Source organism: Conger conger, chromosome 1 (genome assembly GCF_963514075.1).
Source record: "Conger conger chromosome 1, fConCon1.1, whole genome shotgun sequence".
Taxonomy (NCBI): domain Eukaryota; kingdom Metazoa; phylum Chordata; class Actinopteri; order Anguilliformes; family Congridae; genus Conger; species Conger conger.
This window is the reverse complement of record NC_083760.1, coordinates 10,721,875-10,739,429: the sequence shown is the minus strand read 5'-3', so window position 1 is coordinate 10,739,429 and position 17,555 is coordinate 10,721,875. Positions and strand designations below refer to the sequence as shown.

At 46.9% G+C, this 17,555-nt stretch overlaps 1 protein-coding gene across 1 annotated transcript; it reads left to right on the top strand.

The window, feature by feature from the left end:
- The first annotated feature begins 153 nt into the window (after positions 1-153).
- rtf1 (RTF1 homolog, Paf1/RNA polymerase II complex component) lies at positions 154-17,206 on the top strand. The gene is made up of 18 exons (XM_061242739.1): positions 154-316; positions 2,634-2,744; positions 7,901-8,054; positions 8,824-9,028; positions 9,627-9,744; positions 10,069-10,180; positions 10,606-10,747; positions 11,063-11,240; positions 11,693-11,775; positions 12,175-12,262; positions 12,755-12,862; positions 12,992-13,069; positions 13,370-13,491; positions 14,013-14,070; positions 14,314-14,391; positions 14,936-15,034; positions 15,219-15,330; positions 16,005-17,206. Exons 1-18 carry the CDS (start codon positions 233-235, stop codon positions 16,109-16,111), a joined length of 2,037 nt encoding a protein of 678 aa, XP_061098723.1. The 5' UTR covers positions 154-232; the 3' UTR covers positions 16,112-17,206.
- The last annotated feature ends 349 nt before the right edge of the window (positions 17,207-17,555 follow it).

Below are 17,555 nucleotides of genomic sequence, written 5' to 3'. Positions count from 1 at the left end.
CATGCAATATTATTAGACGGTATCTTACAATAAATACAATATATCCCCTATGGGAATTATCATATCATAAATTCTTGTCAATGGAATTGTTCAATTTGTGACGTCGGGTCGAGTGTAGTGCAGGCGCATGCCCAGTGGTCCACTAGCGCCTTTGTGTGGAAGACTGCGGAGCTGCCGCCGTTTCATGCTTAGCAGAAACTCAACGCACGCACACACACACAGGTAGATAATCATGGTGAATGTAAAGAAGCGGAAAGGACGGGTCGTTATTGACTCCGACTCAGAAGACAGCGCGAGCGATGATAATTTGGATCAGGTAAGGGTTTGATTGGGAATATCTTATACCATCGTGTTCTGATAAATGTGGCCTGGCTTAGACGGTAAAATGGAAAATATGCTTTGTGAGTTTGGGAGAAAAACACCCCGCCACGGGCCTGTCGAATCATGGGGCTTAACCAGTCCTCTCCGGTTGGAGTTAGCTCGCTTGCTAACTCGCTAGCTACTTGATACTGGAGTAGTCATGAAATATGCTAATTTACCCCTCGCCTGGAAGGGAAGGATACACGAATACTGCAATTTAGAACGTTATTTCAATTACGTCATCATCGCCGGGGTCTATTTCTGTGTTGACAAAATAACTGGGAAGGAATGTGTAGCGCGTAAACATGATCCTCGGTGCACTGCTTGGTTTGCTAGCTAGCAAGCTTGCTACCTCTGTGTTGAGTACCTTGTTAGCTGCCATTAGCTAGCTATATTTGCTAACAATCAGATTGTAAATGTTCGTCGCGTCGTGAATATGTAAATTCTGTTGTTAGTAGCAGCTACGTCACTGACTTAATTTGTGGGAAAATATATATGCATAACATGGGAAGAGTACCAGTAATGCTGGTAACTAGCTAATTGCATTGAAATATCTAGCTGACCATTTAGCTTGCTGGTTAGGCAGCTAATGTTTACTAGCTAGCTGGCAACGTTAATTCTAAAGCGAGACCGGAAGCTATTTTATAAACCACAGGTCACAGTCTGCAAGTGTAACTTGTTTCTGAGCTATTACATTTCGGTTAACCAGCCAATGTCACTTAATTAGCTAGTTGCTATTAACTCACTTTTCATACATCTAGCTAGCTAGTGTATTGCTTCGGGGTCAGTATTGAGTTTGCATTGCATACGTCTAGCTGTGAATGTCTTCATTCTCTTAACACATGTTGGCTGTTGACAAATACGATATTAATTATCGTCATGTTTATAAGGAACATTTGGTATTGCATTCTAATGTGATGCACATCCTGGCAGTTCCAGCACTAAGAACTACAGTGTGGCGCCTGTAGGTTTTGGGAGAACCATACACAATTTTCTGTTTTAAAAGGTGCTTGCCACTTGTCTCATTGTAAATCCAGTTGGACTCTAAATACGATTTAACTGTGAGTAAAATTCAACGATGTCAGTTGTGCACGTTGTTTGCTCTGTCATATTCAAGTGTGTTGTTAATCGCAGTGCAAATTGGCTACTGAACAAGTTTTGAGAAATAAGACAGTCTAAAGCCTAGCTTTAATTGCACATGCAACCACATTGATTTGCAGGCACATTTAATCCAAGGAGTTTTATGAAGTGTCTCAGTGTAGTATGCCTGATAGGCAGAGATGGGCTTACCCATTCATTACTACCTAGGTTTAAGGGTGCAGTACTTGTAAGCCTTTCTGTTGGGAGGTTTTGGTCAGGGTCACATCGAATGGCCCTCAACACACATCCATTATCCATCCATTAGCCATCCATTCTGACCTCAGAATAACATTTAAATTATTTTTTTTACCCTGTAGATGAGGCCTGGTCAGCCCTGTGCCCTGTATCATCCTGTAGGTTTTCACAATCATAACAAAACACACCTCATTCAACAGCTAAGCTTGTTGAGCTTAATCGACTCAGGTGTGCCGAATTAGGGCTGAAATGAAAAACTACGGGATGGTTGCTCTCCGAGAACAAGGTTGGGTGGCCCTGCTCTATATGATGGAATGGCAGGAACGTATAAAATGGGATTGGCTTTGGTTTAATTACTTGATTTCAACAGCTTACTCAATTCCGAAATACAATAGGGCGGTGGTAACCAACTATGTTCTTAGAGATCTGTAGGCTTGTAGGCTTTCATTCCGACCCTAACAAAGTGCGCCTCATTCAGCAGCTAGGGATCTTGTTGAGCTGCTAATTGGTAGAATCAGGCGTACCGGTAAATTAAGGTTGAAATGAAAACCTGCGGGAAGGTAGATCTCCGGGAACAGGGTTGGTCACCGCTGCGATTGGGTAATGTGTGGGATCTCAGGTGCAATGTTGCAGGGCGGCCTGTAGCGTAGTGGTTAAGGTACATGACTGGGATACACAAGGTCGGTGGTTCGATCCCTGGTGTAGCCACAATAAGATCTGCACAGCCGTTGGGCCCTTGAGCAAGGCCCTTAACCCTGCATTGCTCCAGGGCAGGACTGTCTCCTGCTTAGTCTAATCAACTGTACATAGCTCTGGATAAGAGCGTCTGCCAAATGCCATTCATCTGATGTAATGTTTCCCGTGAAGCTGTTTTGAGGTGGACGAAGGGAAATTTAATGCTAACTTGAGGTGTTTCCCTTTTCTTCTCTGGGCTGCAGGAGCTGCTGTCTTTAGCCAAGAGGAAGCGAGTGGACTCAGATGAGCAGGAGGACCCGGCCAGCAAGCCTGCAGCCTCCACAGACTCAGAGACCTCCGACAGCGATGATGAGGTAGCGGTGGCTCCCAGCCTTGTGTTATTCACCTCCCAGCGGGGAGGTTGTCATGGTATATCCGCGATTTAAACTGAAATGTTAACGTAAAAAAAAAAACAAAAAAAAAACATAGCTATACACTCAGTGACCACTTAATTAGGTAGACCTGTGCACTAGCATGTTAATGCAAATATTTCATCAGCCAATCGTGTGGCAGCAACTAAATGCATTAAAGCATGCAGGTGTGATCACGAGGTTCATTCAGACCAAATGTAAGAATGGGGGAAGAAATGTGATCCAAGTTATGGTTTGAGTTATTCAGAAACTGACGATGTTGAGGCTAAACGGTCTCTAGAGTTTGCGGAGAATGGTGTGAAAAACAAGAAACATCCAGTGAGTAGCAGTTCTGCAGGCAGAAACGTGTTGTTAATGAGCGAGGTCAGAGGACAAGACTGGTCAAAGCTGACAGGAACATGACCGTGACACAAATAACCACACATTACAACAGTGGTGTGCAGAAGAGCATCTCTGAACACACTACGTGTCAAACCTCTACGCGGATAGACTACAGCAGTAGAAGACTTAAGTCTAAAAACCAAGCCTAATGAATACCTAATAAAGTGCTCACTGAGTGCATATTATACTTTCAGCTCTTGTTTGCCATACCATCATCGATCTGACTGCATTTACAGAGTAGCCGCACACTGTACTGTGTGCATCAGCTGAGTTTTTCTGAAGTTTTGCTGCATTGCTTAGATAAAGGAAAATGTACCCTTCCTTTTGTTGCTGAATCAATACAGTCTACGAGCAACCACTTTCAGCGCATGTCTTGCCCAATTAGTTTATGGTAGCATAGGGGTATGTGGGTTGGTGCCCAGAAGCCATATCACCCTGTAGCCTTTTGAGTGCCCGGGAGATGAAGCCGAGTGAATCGGCGCTTGGTTTTCTATCGGGTAGGCAGTCTCTCAGGAACTCTTTCTCCCTGGATCCCATCCAGTTTATTTATTCACTGTTCGCTGTTCAGATATGCAGGTTGCATTGACATATAAGGGTAAAATCTTTCGCAGCTTAACATTGACCTCTTTAAGAAAGCGTGCATTTTGTGTGTTTGATGACTGAAAATGCAGCTGGACGTGCCTTTACTCTGTCCTGCCTGTGAGATGCTTTTCGCCAGCTGGGCCGGGGTCGCTCCTCAGTGTGGGAGGCCTTGACCATTTGCCGTCCGTCGGCTGGTTTATGAGCTGCCGCTCGTGCCGCCTTCTGCCGCTGGCTGCGATCGCTGCCCTCACGGCTAATTGCAGCCGCCGTTGCTGCACGCAAAATCCAGAATCTGCCACAACTCGTTTTAAATTTGTGTTGCCATGGTGACTTTGTTGCTTTCGTTTTGAAGGTTGTAGGGCTGTCGAGTATTTTTCTGGCAAGTAAACACATTAGTTTCTGAAACTAATGCAGATAGGGCTAATTGGGGAATGTTCTGTGCAGTTTTGGTCAGAGAAGGGAACGCCAGGGTCTTTCATGTCAAAGTTTGGCTGCAAGCTTGCATTGTAGTCTCTTTGCGTATTTCAGTGAAACATGCAAAATCATCTCTTGTGTGACCCTTTTATTCTGGGATTTGAACAACATGCCTGTATAAAGACAGAGATGCCACAGATCAGCCGACATCATCACACTTAGTGCAGGTTCTGTTCCATGCTCGGCTCAGCAAGAGGGGGGTAGAGCATGTTGCAACGTCACGTAAGCATGTCTGTAACCTTTGCCAAAGTGTTTTTAAAGAATAAATCCAGCCCAACAATAATACTGGCTGGGAGAGTGATAAAGAGCAGACATGCTGTTTGGGCATTTTCTAGTGACAGAGTCCATTGAGTCCTCAGTGTAAATCTATAGATGGAGGAGCCTGACGGGAGGATTTTCCGGGGAGATTTCTGGGTCACCGCTGAGTGCTGCTGACCTTTGCAAGGTCACTTGACCACACCTCTGCAATTTCGGAGATCTGTTTTTCCCAGTCTCTTCCTAAGTGTGGCCATCCCACGTCCCCTGCCCCTGCTCCTCTTTTGAGTTGAGTGGAGCTTTCTGTCCAACTGCTTTCATGAATGCCGGGTCAAAGTTGTTGCTTGTATTTGTGTCCGCTTCAGGGCAACGCAGATACCTTCTGAGGGGCAAGTGCGAGAAAAGTGCACACCAGCCTGAAAAGCTTCACGACACCCAGTTATTGTACCAAATTTGAATGAATGGAAATTAATGACCTAAGGGGGCAAAAGGGGGCAATTGCTCGGGCACTCTGCGCGTCCCTGGTCTGCTTCAACACTGATCCTGTACAGTTGTAAATGTATTGAATTGATTTACTGCCTCATTGAGTTTTGACACTTTATTATTACCCACCCTGGCCTATGGGTTCTGTTCAGTTTGAAATAAGTCCAAGCCTATTTATGGAAGAAATGGTTTGTGTGTTCCAAGTGCGCATACTGCAGAACCTCCCAATCTTGGTTGCATTGGCTGTACTGCGTTGACCGAAATGTAGTAACCAGCAGAAGGTGGTTATGTCTCACACACTTTGAACGGAAGTTTTCAACAGATGCGATCTCTGTAATCTTACTCCAGACCATCCACAGGACCAGAATTTGTTGCACCCAGCAACACGTGCAGTTTGATAATTTCTGGGCATTGGGTGTCTAAATGGGACGGGGGATGTCGGTTGCTTGCAGATAAAATGGAAGCTGATGGAGTGACGCTGTGGTGTGGCTCCCCCAGTATTCTGGCTGTGCCAGTGCTAACTGTGGCCGGGGGCCCCATGGGGGCAATGCGTCATTGGCCTTGGTGCTGCCCAAGAAGGGAAGGCTTCAGCCAGCAGAGTTACCTCACAGTTAGGTGTTCGACTGACTCCTGGTCGAACGCCTGACTCCTGGTCGGTTGGGCGCCTGTGATATTCTCGCGGTCCTCTGGCTTGATATGAATTCATTATTTCATGGTTTTTATTTTTAGAGGCGAGTCTTCGCACACGTTTCTGTTGAGCGTAACACCATGCAGTGCGACTGAACCGTGCTTAATTCTACTCTGAGTACATGCAATCCTTTTTTTCTGGCGGGAAAGGATCCCTAGTTCATGATGATGGAGATGAATGTTGTTTAGGTCCAGCCAGGTCAGGCTCAGTCATGCATATGCATGTTGGACGCAAGTTGGTTTTGATGTTCATTATCAATGCATCCAGAGACTGGGGGGAGGGGGGAGGGGCTGTGCCGCAGCATCTGCTCTCTGTGACTGACGGCTGTGAACAACAGGGAGATGCAGGAGAGGAACATTAGCTGGTATCGACACTGCAGCCTTTTCTGCTTTGTTCGTTAGCCTTTACATTACATTTACATTAATGGCATTTGCAGACACTCTTATCCAGTGTGACATACAGTTGATTAGACTTAAGCAGGAGACAATCCTCCCCTGGAGCAATGCAGGGTCAAGTGTGCGGATCTTATTGTGGCTACACCGGGATTAGAACCAACGACCTTGCGGCTCCCAGTCATTTACCTTAACCACTACGCTACAGGCCGCCCTAGCGTATGCTTTACACAGGCTGATTGTAGAGATGGGCGAATAGATCGATGCGCCTCTGTAAATATTTGTGGATTGGCACCGTGCCTGTCCGATCCATACTCTATACCTGTGCACGAGCATTTGTTTATCAGCTGAGGCCAGGCATTTAGCGCAGTCATGGGGGAATCGCCCACTAGGGTTTTTTGTCTGGAGTGGGTTCACTGGCCTGTGACATTTTCAGTGAGATCTGCAGTGATTTTTGCCTGTGGGCATTGAGAGGGTGGATAAAGTGGCAGTGGAAATGGATAAATTGGCAGAGGTGGTGTTTTGGTTTTGTTTTTTTTGGGGGTTTTTTTGGGGGGGGGGCGGGGGGCGGCCGGTGCTGTACCATTCACCAGTGACCAGTTGAGCAGCCCTGTTCTGAATAAGCTGCAGATGTCTGGTGGAGAGAAATTGCAGTGTGTGATAGCGCAAGGGGCCAGACCAGGAGTTGACGTGGGGAGTAGCGGTCTTATTTATTCTTATGATGTTGACAAACATTCTGCTTTTAGTTTATATTCATTCAGTGTGCTCTGTGAAGTGAAGCCCATCGTTGTGTGGGAGGAAACGGGAGGCGGCCCATCCGCAGTTATACAGAAGCCCTGTAGCGTAGCCAACGCTTAGTGCTGGTCAGCCATGGAGAGTATTGTGTTTCAGTTAATGAACCTTCATCTAGGTGGAGATGTGACCTAGGCTTACGGTAATGCATGAGGAATTCTGTGAGCTACACTGGGTCGAAGATGGAAATCATCAATAATCCCCGTTATCGGGATGAGACATAAAGAGTAGATATGACGCCCCTGTTTATGTTAAATACAGAGCAATTCGGAGTAGAGGGCAAACGGAAGGAGGCTGAGGACTGAGCCTTGGGGGACTCCTTTTGGTGAACTCCTCTCTGGGTAACCTTGGAGGCAGAACCAACTCAGCCAGTGCCAAACCCTGCGGGGATTGACATTAGAATCTTATTTCTGTCTGTGTTCAATACTCACTTTAGGACTATCGATGAACTGCAGGCTGTTGGCAATCTTGTGTTCAAAGTACTGCATTAATGTTTTTATTCTTATGAATAAATATTACTGGGAGGTCCTCCTGAAAAACTTCAGTTTTTCAAAGAGTTGAGGACCTCTGACCTAAATGAATTGTTCAGATGGATGAACTGGCACCAAAACCCTTGTCAAGGAGGCCATTCTGCGAGGTCACTCCATGATATTTCTCATGTTTTATGTCGGCATCATGTTTTAGAAAAAGCAAACCTTGTAGCTCTGAAGTACATTTCAACGAATTTGGGGGGACGTCTGTGAAAGCAGATGCGGGATATTTACGCTATCACCCAAAAACGTGGCATTGGGTTTTGAACTGTGGACGCAGTTTCTTGTTTGGGATGGTTGGGATTGTGGGAGTTGTAGTTCCTACAGGTTGTTCACAGTTGGGATTGTGGGAGTTGTAGTTCATACAGGTTGTTCACGGTTGGGATTGTGGGAGTTGTAGTTCCTACAGGTTGTTCACGGTTGGGATTGTGGGAGTTGTAGTTCCTACCGGTTGTTCACGGTTGGGATTGTGGGAGTTGTAGTTCCTACAGGTTGTTCACGGTCGCTGTCGGTTTCCCTCAGTGGACCGTCGGCGGCGGCACCAAGGCGAAGAAGAAGGTGAAAACGGGGAAGGGCAGCGAGAAGAAGAGCACTGCGAAGAAGCGAGTCAACAAGGCGGCCTCCTCCGGGAGCTCCGATGGGGACAGCTCGGCCGAGAGCTCCGCCCCGGAGGAAGGTGGGTGGGGGACGGGGGCACGGGGGGGGGCTGGGAATATTTGGGCTTACGGGGTGTCCGTGACACCCCATTTGGATCAGCGGTTGCCATGACTTTGGCTCCCGAGAAATTGGTTTCTTTTAAAGGGGAATTTGGCCTGAAAATGTGTAGAAAGATACTTTAATGACGATGCATAATGATGCACTCTGCATTCAGTAGGTCAGTGTTTCTCGACTCCTGTCCTCGGGACCCACTTGCCAGAAGGATTTTATTGTGATCAGGAACTCACTCACCTGATTTGATCAAACCACCAGAAGTAGAGTAGTTCAATCTGGTGTGAGAGTTCCCGTTTACAGCAAAAACCTTCTGGCAAATGTGTCCTGTGGCCTGGAGTTGAGAAACTCTGCTGTACACCACAGTCCTTTGGAGAGGAATTGGAGGTCATTCCATGATGTGATTTATTTCGCCACAGAAACACCTTATTAGCGTAGAACATCATCTCTGCCCTGCAGCGGACGACTCATCTCAGACTTAAGAACTGCCTGCGCTTTTCACTCAGGAATAAAGTTTATTTTTGCATTCAAGAGTTAAGACATTTTGTCCTTTGGCCTGACTTCTTTTCTAATGCACTATCAAACACGCTTTTGTAACCAGGGAGTTGCACTGTACTAATGACCTGTCAATGGGTCATTAAATTTCAATTCTAAAAGCATTTTTAAGCGTGTGTGAGGCACGAGCGCGTCCGCTCCCGGGAAGCGGCTGACCTTGGCTTGTCCTGCGCTCCCGTCAGGCGAGGTGTCGGATTCGGAGAGCAACAGCTCGTCCTCCAGCTCGGATTCGGACTCGTCCTCGGAGGACGACGTCTTCCGCGACGGATACGGCGACGACCTGATGGGGGACGAGGAGGACCGGGCCCGGCTGGAGCAGATGACGGAGAAGGAGAGGGAGCAGGAGCTCTTCAACCGAATCGAGAAGCGGGAGGTGCTGAAGCGGAGGTGAGGGACTCGCAGGGGGGGTCTGAATTGAGTGACAGCCTGGGACATTTCCGCTCGGGGGAACCACAAGGACTAAGCATATCGCTTATTTCGCCTAAATTCGTCTGCTTGAAGCCTTTGTCACTGGAGGGTAACTGCAGGCTACCAGCACAGTCATTATTACACAGCAGTGAATCTGGCTACCCACTAACAGCCCATAGCTCAGTATATATTTATGGGTCTGTCCATGTTTCACACTATCCACTATTTACTTTTTACTGCTGCCCAATGCAGCTGAGCTAACCCAATTCCCACCCCAATTGTCTGTCAGCACAGCCGTTGATGTACATGGGCGAACCCCACTGCCAGTTCGGGAGAGTGTAGACATCTACGGTCCTGCTTTGAAACACATCTATAGGCGGCCAATTGACAAGCCAGGGTTGCTAGATAGAGATGCACGTAGATCCAACTGAGCCCTCTCATTAGCAATCGCCAATCCATCCATCGCCCTGTGGAGCTCCCATCTGCAGTCATTAATTAATTATTTTGTGGTCGAAGAAACGTGTCGTTTAATGAACCGTCCGATAAATGCGTCTCCCCTAACGCTGTCCACTCTCAGGTTTGAAATTAAGAAGAAGCTGAAAACGGCAAAGAAAAAAGAGAAGGAAGAAAAGAAAAAGAAACAGGAGGAGGAGCAGGAGAAGAGGAAGCTGTCTCAGGTTCCAGACACTCAGGTGGTGAGTCCACGACCTTAAACGCACCCCGCATGCAAGACCCAAAGCCCCCCAAAACACCACACACACACACACACACGCACACACACTTACCAACACCTTTCACAATCCCCTGGGGTCACTGCTGCTCCTAGTCGACAGCACCACGAAAGAAGGTTCACTCAATGAGCTGAAGATGTATTATGCAGAAATATAAATGCCCATATCTAGGATTAGTTCATTTAGTGAGGATGTTATGGATCCTCTGCGGTGGTCCTCCAGGAGGAACCAGAGGGTGTAGCAGGACTGGACATGCCTAGATTTAGTCCCTCCATCGTTCCCCTCCAGGTCATGTCTCACAACAAGGAGAGGAGATCCAAACGGGACGAGAAGCTGGACAAGAAGTCCCAAGCCATGGAGGAGCTAAAAGCGGAGCGAGAGAAAAAGAAGAACAGAACAGGTAACCCCCCCCTCCATCCTCCCCTCCTCCCTGTTCTGTCTCTTCTCGTCTCCTGTGTTATTTCTGGCTGTTCTGAGAATTAAACTGATAACTTTGTGTGCATGGGTTGTTGGGTAGGTTTTGTTATTACATCTACGGATTGATAGCATTCGTTTGGTGTACAAATTGGTAGGTTAGTTAGTGATGGGTTAGGTGAATGGATTGGTGGTGGGTGATAGTTTGGTCATTAAATGCACGGTACTAGTTTGGTGATTAGATGTACAGATTCGTAGTGGTGTTAGTTTGGTGATTAGATGTATAGATCTGTAGTGGTGGTAGTTTGGTGATTAGATGTATAGATCTGTAGTGGTTGTTTGGTGATTAGATGTACAGATTGGCGGTGTTCCCTGCCCCATCAGTTTTAAACATCGTTCCTTTTCCCACAGCTGAACTCCTGGCAAAACGGGAGCCTCTCAAAACCAGCGAGGTTTACTCCGATGACGAGGAGGAGGAAGAGGAGGATGATGATAAATCCTCTGTGAAGTCCGACCACAGTTCCCGCTCTTCATCTTATGACGAGGAAGAGGAGTGAGTATCTCGCAGCATTTGTGCCACCTATCTGACTGCATACACGATGAAGATCAACTGCTGGACTATTGTAGCTCCCCGCTGTCTAGACGCATTCTTGGGCTGTCCTTTATTTAGATTTCTAAGGCAGACACAAATTGAATTTGAGTTCATACCTTGAAGGCTAAGATGTGGACCTCTCCATAAGGAATGATGGAAAGTGGACAGGAGAGGTCATAAGTGGGTGGACATCATTTTGAACCTCTGAATAAAAACCCCACAGGGGGGGCGGGCGTCTAATAAAAATGTTCCTGATCAAATTGCGCTGCGCTGCAGGAAAGAAGAGACTCCGCCGAAATCTCAGCCAGTCTCTCTGCCGGACGAGCTGAACCGCATCCGTCTGTCCCGGCACAAGCTGGAGCGCTGGTGCCACATGCCCTTCTTCGCCAAGACGGTGACCGGCTGCTTCGTACGCATCGGCATCGGCAACAGCAGCAGCAAGCCGGTGTACAGGGTGAGGGCCCGACCGTCGCCTGTGTGTCCCCCACAGGGAGTGCTGGGGCAGCCTGTCGTAGCCCGAGTGGGTTTTAGGTGCTTGACGGGGACCCAGATTGTTGGCGGTTCAAGCCCCGGTGTAGCCGCGATTAAAATCAGCTGTAGCTGTCGGGCCCTTGAGCGAGGCCCTTAACCCCGCTTTGCTTCAGGGGTGATTGGCCCCCGGTTTAGTCTAATCAACTGTAAGTCATTTTGGAGAAAAGCGGCAGCTGAATAACTGTCTGTAATGTAATCCTTCTAATGAGACTGTGTAGGGGGACACCTCCCTAAGGTACGTGGCTGGGACCCGGAAGGTTGGTGGTTCAAACCCCAGTGTCCACACAATAAGATCTGTGCAGCTGGGCCTTAACCCCACATCCAGGAGGGATTGAGCCATGCTTTGTTTAACTGACTAAACCCCCTCCCCCCCAGGTTGCAGAAATTGTGGACGTAGTTGAAACGACGAAGGTGTACCAGCTCGGATCAACACGGACGAATAAAGGCCTACAGTTACGGTAAGCAGCCCCCGGCGGTTTGATTCGCGCATTAAAGGTACAATAGGTAAGATATTTGTGTTAAAACATTGTTACAAGACCATTGTAAATCCCTTCCTATCATTGAAAAAGGCTCGCTGACATGTTGACTCACCCTCTGCCTGTGTTTATAGTTCTTAAATTCGGGTTTCAAAATCTACAGCTGGCGGCTCGACACTCTGTACCAAAACATTTTATAACTGAAATAATTCAAGTTTGTTGGTTAACAATTGGTTCTAATTGCGACAGCCAATGGGGGAAGGGATAAACAGTCTTGTGGTTTGAAGGTGTTTGTTGTTGCTATACCTCTCTTGACCGTTACAAGTCTGTGGCCGTCTGTTTTCCCATAACCCCTGAGAGGGCCTGTCCTCTGTCCCACAGGCACGGGAACGACACAAGAGTATTCCGGCTGGAGTTCGTGTCCAATCAGGAGTTCACCGACAACGAGTTCATGAAGTGGAAGGAGGCGGTCAGTGGCGGGGAGAGGGGGATTGTGGGAAGTGCTGGGGGCTACTCAGCAAGACATCAAGCATATTCTTGGTGTCATGCGTGAACTTGGACCTTGGTTTTAACCCTGCATTGCTCCAGGGGAGGATTGTCTTCTGCTTAGTCTAATGAACTGTACGTCGCTCTGGATAAGAGCGTCTGCCAAATGCCAATAATGTAATGTAATGAAATTGGTTCTAAATGGCAAAAACATGAATGCTCTTCGGTACATAGAAAATGGAAGTAATGTTTGTTGCCGTTCTGTGCCTAGGATTATTTTATATATATTATAATTATTGTTTTTGTTGTTGCTGTTAGGACTTTGACGATATTAAGGGAAATGGGTGGTTGTATAATTGGGAGAAACTCGTACTGGTTTAGACTGCTGGGGCCTTGCCAGGTCTGGCCACTTACGCCCTGTCCCACACGCATTCCGATATCCCCCCCCCCCCCCCCGTTTGTTTCCACCCTTCAGATGATCTTTGCAGGAATGCAGGTGCCCACGTTAGACGAAATCACCAAAAAGGAGCAAGCCATCAAAGAGGCGGTCAACTACAAATTCAACGACAAAGACATCGAGGACGTGAGTCTGCTCGCCGCTGTTCATGTTTACCGCGTCGGGACGGACCGCCTAACGGACTGGATTTAAAAGCGGCTGGTGATTTGACCGTGCATGCACCCCCCCGCCCCCCCCTTCTGCTCCCGCGTGCAGATCGTCAAAGAGAAGGATCGTTTCCGGAAGGCTCCGCCCAATTACGCCATGAAGAAGACGCAGCTCCTCAAGGAGAAGGTAGTTTGACGAAAATGACATCTTCACGTTTAGTAATTTTATTTTACTAACTAACCGCAACCGCTGACTACACGGGGCTTCCATTGTGTTCATGGTGATGAGGCATCCTTGAAAAGCATTGCAGCTCTCAGACCTGTGTGTGTGTGTCTGTCTGTCTGTGTGTGTTTGTGTGTGTTTGTGTGTGTCTGTGTGTGTGTCTGTGTCTGTGTGTCTGTGTCTGTGTGTCTGTGTCTGTGTGTCTGTGTCTGTGTGTCTGTGTCTGTGTGTGTCTGTGTGTTGCTTGTTTGTCTCTCCCCACAGGCCATGGCGGAGGAGAGTGGAGAAGGCGAGCGGGTGAAACAGATCCAGGATCAGCTGAATGAGCTGGAGGAGCGGGCTGAGGCGCTGGACCGGCAGAGGACCAAGAACATCTCCGCTATCAGGTGAGAGCATCGCCTTCCCATTACGTTGACTTGCATTACCATACATTACCTTACAGTACGTTACAGGACTGTTTATCGCAGTACATTAGTCAGCATATGCTCTTGTCCAGAGCGATTTACAACAAGAAGACAAGTGCATAGATCAGGGTTAAGAGCAACAGTAACCCTAGAGATGGGACGTAAATAAACAGACCTCAAAACTTAGGATCGACTCTTAACTAGTGTAGCCTATTACGAAAACTAGAGGAATAATTGGATAATCTCACCCAATGCCTGTCCCAGCTGAGGATCCTGAATATGGCCTCTTTGTTGTGTTCAGATTTTCACTGAAGTCGTCATGAATAGTATCATAACCTAACTGTGAGTCTGTTTATGATGGGTGGTCAGTGCACGCTGTCCACTCAGCTGCCTAGTCCAGGGCACTGAGTGGAGATTCTCAGTTCAGGGTGCGGTCTCATCCAGGGTTTAATATTGGCCTGTATCTGAGGGGCTGGGTCTGACGTTTGCCTGTCTCTGCACAGCTACATCAACCAGCGGAATCGCAGCTGGAACATCGTGGAGTCTGAGAAGGCTCTGGTGGTGAGTGTTAAAACCCTGCTCCTGTGGCTGTGACGCCCTTTTAGGTGTGAGGTCACAAGTATGCGATCAGAACGCTCTTAACTTAACAATCTCTTAACAATCGAATGCTGACGTAACAATCACTACGAGACAATGAAATCAACGCAGTTTTAGAACACTGACTTGGAATTTTGAAAAAAACATTCCAAAAAACCTACTGTGGCTTATAAATGAGGGAAATTCTGTTCTTTTTCCATCCATCAGGCAGAAGGGCAGAACGCTAAGAACCAGCAGATGGACCCTTTTACCCGAAGACAGTGCAAGCCCACAATGGTGTCCAACGTAAGGATTGTTTGTTTTATATTTAGTCAATTTAAGCCATCCGTTACTTCACATGGACAAAAGGGATCACCCCATTTCTTGTTCTAGTATTCACAAATAGTCAGTTACAATTTGCTATATTGGTGTTTTTAGTCTTTTAATGGATGGCCATTTCTGTCTAAAGGTGTAATGCGTGAAGTCATTGTGCTGACTGATTGAGTTAACCCTCGCAATTTATGTGGACTGGTCATCACTGGGATGCAGTTTATCCCCATTGTGCCGTAGCAGAAGTCTCAGAAGGCTTTCTGTCTGATACAGCACCTGAAATATGACCTGTTTTAGCAGAGCTGAAGCAATAGGGTTGTAATAATACGTTGATCCGGAACAATGTACTGGTTCAAAGGCCAATGATCCAATGCAGTCAATTTGACTTGCAAACATCGATCCATATCACTATGAATCATCGCAAAATATTTATTTACATGTCCATAATCTTACAGTTGTTTATTCTCTCGGATGTCATTAACTTATTGCACTCCCAGCCTAATTTCGGTTGTCTGTTCAGGCCAGAGACCCTTCTGTCCACGCTGCTATCCTCGCCCATCTGAACCAGAAGTACGGTTCCGGTTCTGGGCAGGAAACCGTTCTGGACAAGACCTTACAGGTAAGGGGTGGGGGGTGGGGGGTGGGGGCGGAGGGGTGCGGCTCAGCCTGGCTGTGCGGCTGCGACAGGGCCGACCGTGTAAATCAACTCCTGTGCGGCCGGGAATGCCGTTCCGCTCGGGAATGCCGTTCCGCTCGGGAACGCCGTTCCGCTCGGGAATGCCGCTCTGTCTGCCTGTTCACAGGGACTCGGTCAGAAAGACAAAGATGTCAACAAAGCGACAAGTGACCTGTCCGAGGATCTCTTCAAAGTTCACGACTTTGACGTGAAGATAGACCTTCAGGTTCCTAATGCAGGTGTGCTTCATTCCTCTCTCTGTGTCTGTGTCTGAGTCCTTCTGTCTGTGTGTCTGTGTGTCTGTGAATGTGAGAAGTATTGGATATACACTCTGAGCACTTTATTAGGTATTTATTTACATACTTTATAGTCTTCTACTTACTATAGGTCTGACTATAGGTTATTTGCGTTACTGTCACCTTCCTGTCATCTACGACCAGTCTGGCCCTTCTCCAATGACCTTTGATTGACAACACGTTTAGAACGGCTGCTCATTGGGTGTTTTTTTTTCATTTTTATTTTTGCACCATTCTCTACAAACTCTGACAGAGACTGTTGTGTGTGAAAATCCCAGGAGATCAGCCGTTTCTGAGATACTCAATTCACCCTTTCTGGCACCAACAATCATTCCACGGTTAAAGTCACTTGGATCGCATTTCTTCCCCATTCTGACACTTGGTCTGAACAGCAGCTTAACCACTTGACCACATCTGCATGTTTTATGCATTCAGTTGCTGCCACACGATTGGCTGATAAAATTTTTGCATTAACAAGCTGGTGTAGGGGTGTACCTACTAAGTACTCACTGAGTGTACATCTGGCCTATTCTATTAATTCAGTTCTATTCTATTGGCTGGGGAGGGAGGGATGTACCACTAACAGAAGTCTTGTTGTGCCCTGTGTCTGTGTTTAGAGGCGAAGTCTCTCTCTGTGAGCTCCAGTGCCCTGCCTGTGAAGGACGGCGCCCCGCGCCGATCACTCAACCTGGAGGACTACAAGAAGCGGCGGGGCCTAATCTGAGCCCCTCCCACTTAGAGCTGTCCTTGCATGTGCCCGTTCAGTCGCTCTGGGGCCTGAGGGCGAAGGGCCACTCCTGTGTGTGTGTGGATGCGTGTGTGTGTGGATGCGTGTGTGTGTGTGTGTGTGTTTGTATGTATGTATGTGTGTGTGTGTGTGTGTGTGTGTGGATGCGTGTGTGTGTTTGTATGTGTGTGTGTGTTTGTATTTGTGTGTGTGCGAGTGTGTGCGTGTGTGTGCTGGTGTGTGTGCAAGCGTGTGTCCATCCCAAAAAACGGGAGAGAGAGGAAATATTAAAATAATCGGACAACTTTTTTGTAAAGGAGACCTTTTTAAAAGTTGTCTAGTCTACTTGGGTTATTATGTCCAGAAATAGTACTTGGAATTGTCTCTTTTTTTGTTACTCCTTTTTATTTTTTATATATAATTATTTTCCTTCACAGATTTCACGGTTTTTTTGTTTTTTGTTTTTTGAAAGGACGCTGCGCTGATTATAAATTATCTGTAAGAAAGACATTTTATCTGAACGACTCAGATTATTTCACAACCTTGAAGAGAACTCTGAGATTACTAACACGGACAGCACACGGTAATCGAAACAGGATTTTTTTTTTCTCCTCCGACATTGGATTTCTACTTTTTTTTTTTTTTTTTTTTTCTTTACACCCCCCCCCCCATCTCACAACTACCTACAACAACTGGAGGGGATCCTTCTGCCACTTCACTAACCTCACGCTCCAATAGTTTTCTCTCGAAGAAAGAAGTGGAGACCAGGAAAAACGCGACAGAAGCTTGTATTAAATCTGTCCCTCCAGGATTGTACAAGGGAATTTTTTGTTTTTTGTTTCTTTTGTTTTAATATAACACACCAATAAAAGCAAACCTGTATCCCATGTAAAGTATTGAAAGCATTGTTTTTCTTTGTTCCCTGAATCCCCATTTTGACTCCTTTTGTTTTTGTTTTTTTTTCATTTACGAGAGAGCAGATTCTTAAGTGTTTACAGGTGTGTCCGTAGTCTCGTATTGATGTGGCATGCCATGTAAATAAGCCATTTGGAGTGGGTGCTACACAATAAAGAGGCACTGTTTCATACCTGCTGTCTGCTTGTCTGCGTGTTTCTTGTGTTATGGGCCAAACTGTCGCTGTCATCATATTACCCGGTCGGATCAGATAAGGTTGTTGCAGCACCGTCTCGGATTTTATTCAAACCTTTGGACAGTTCTATTATCTGGAACACTACTCTCCCAGAAGGAAATCCAAAAAACAAGAACCAGTGGCTAAAGAGGGGCTGGGGAGCTATGGTGTAGGCTGGAGAAGTGTGTGTTCAGGGTGCATTGGAAAATTGGGCAGGATTCTGTTGTCCTGGCTGCAGTGAGAAGCTCATTTCACTGCCGGCGGGGACCAGAACAGACGGCTGTCTGCTAAAATCAATCCAGGAAAATATAA

Coding starts and splice junctions, on each gene's coding strand:
- rtf1 (XM_061242739.1), top strand. CDS start 233: ATGGTGAATGTAAAGAAGCGGAAAGGACGGGTCGTTATTGACTCCGAC. Junction 2,745..7,900: donor CCTCCGACAGCGATGATGAG/GTAGCGGTGGCT, acceptor GGTTTCCCTCAG/TGGACCGTCGGCGGCGGCAC. Junction 12,263..12,754: donor TCATGAAGTGGAAGGAGGCG/GTCAGTGGCGGG, acceptor TCCACCCTTCAG/ATGATCTTTGCAGGAATGCA.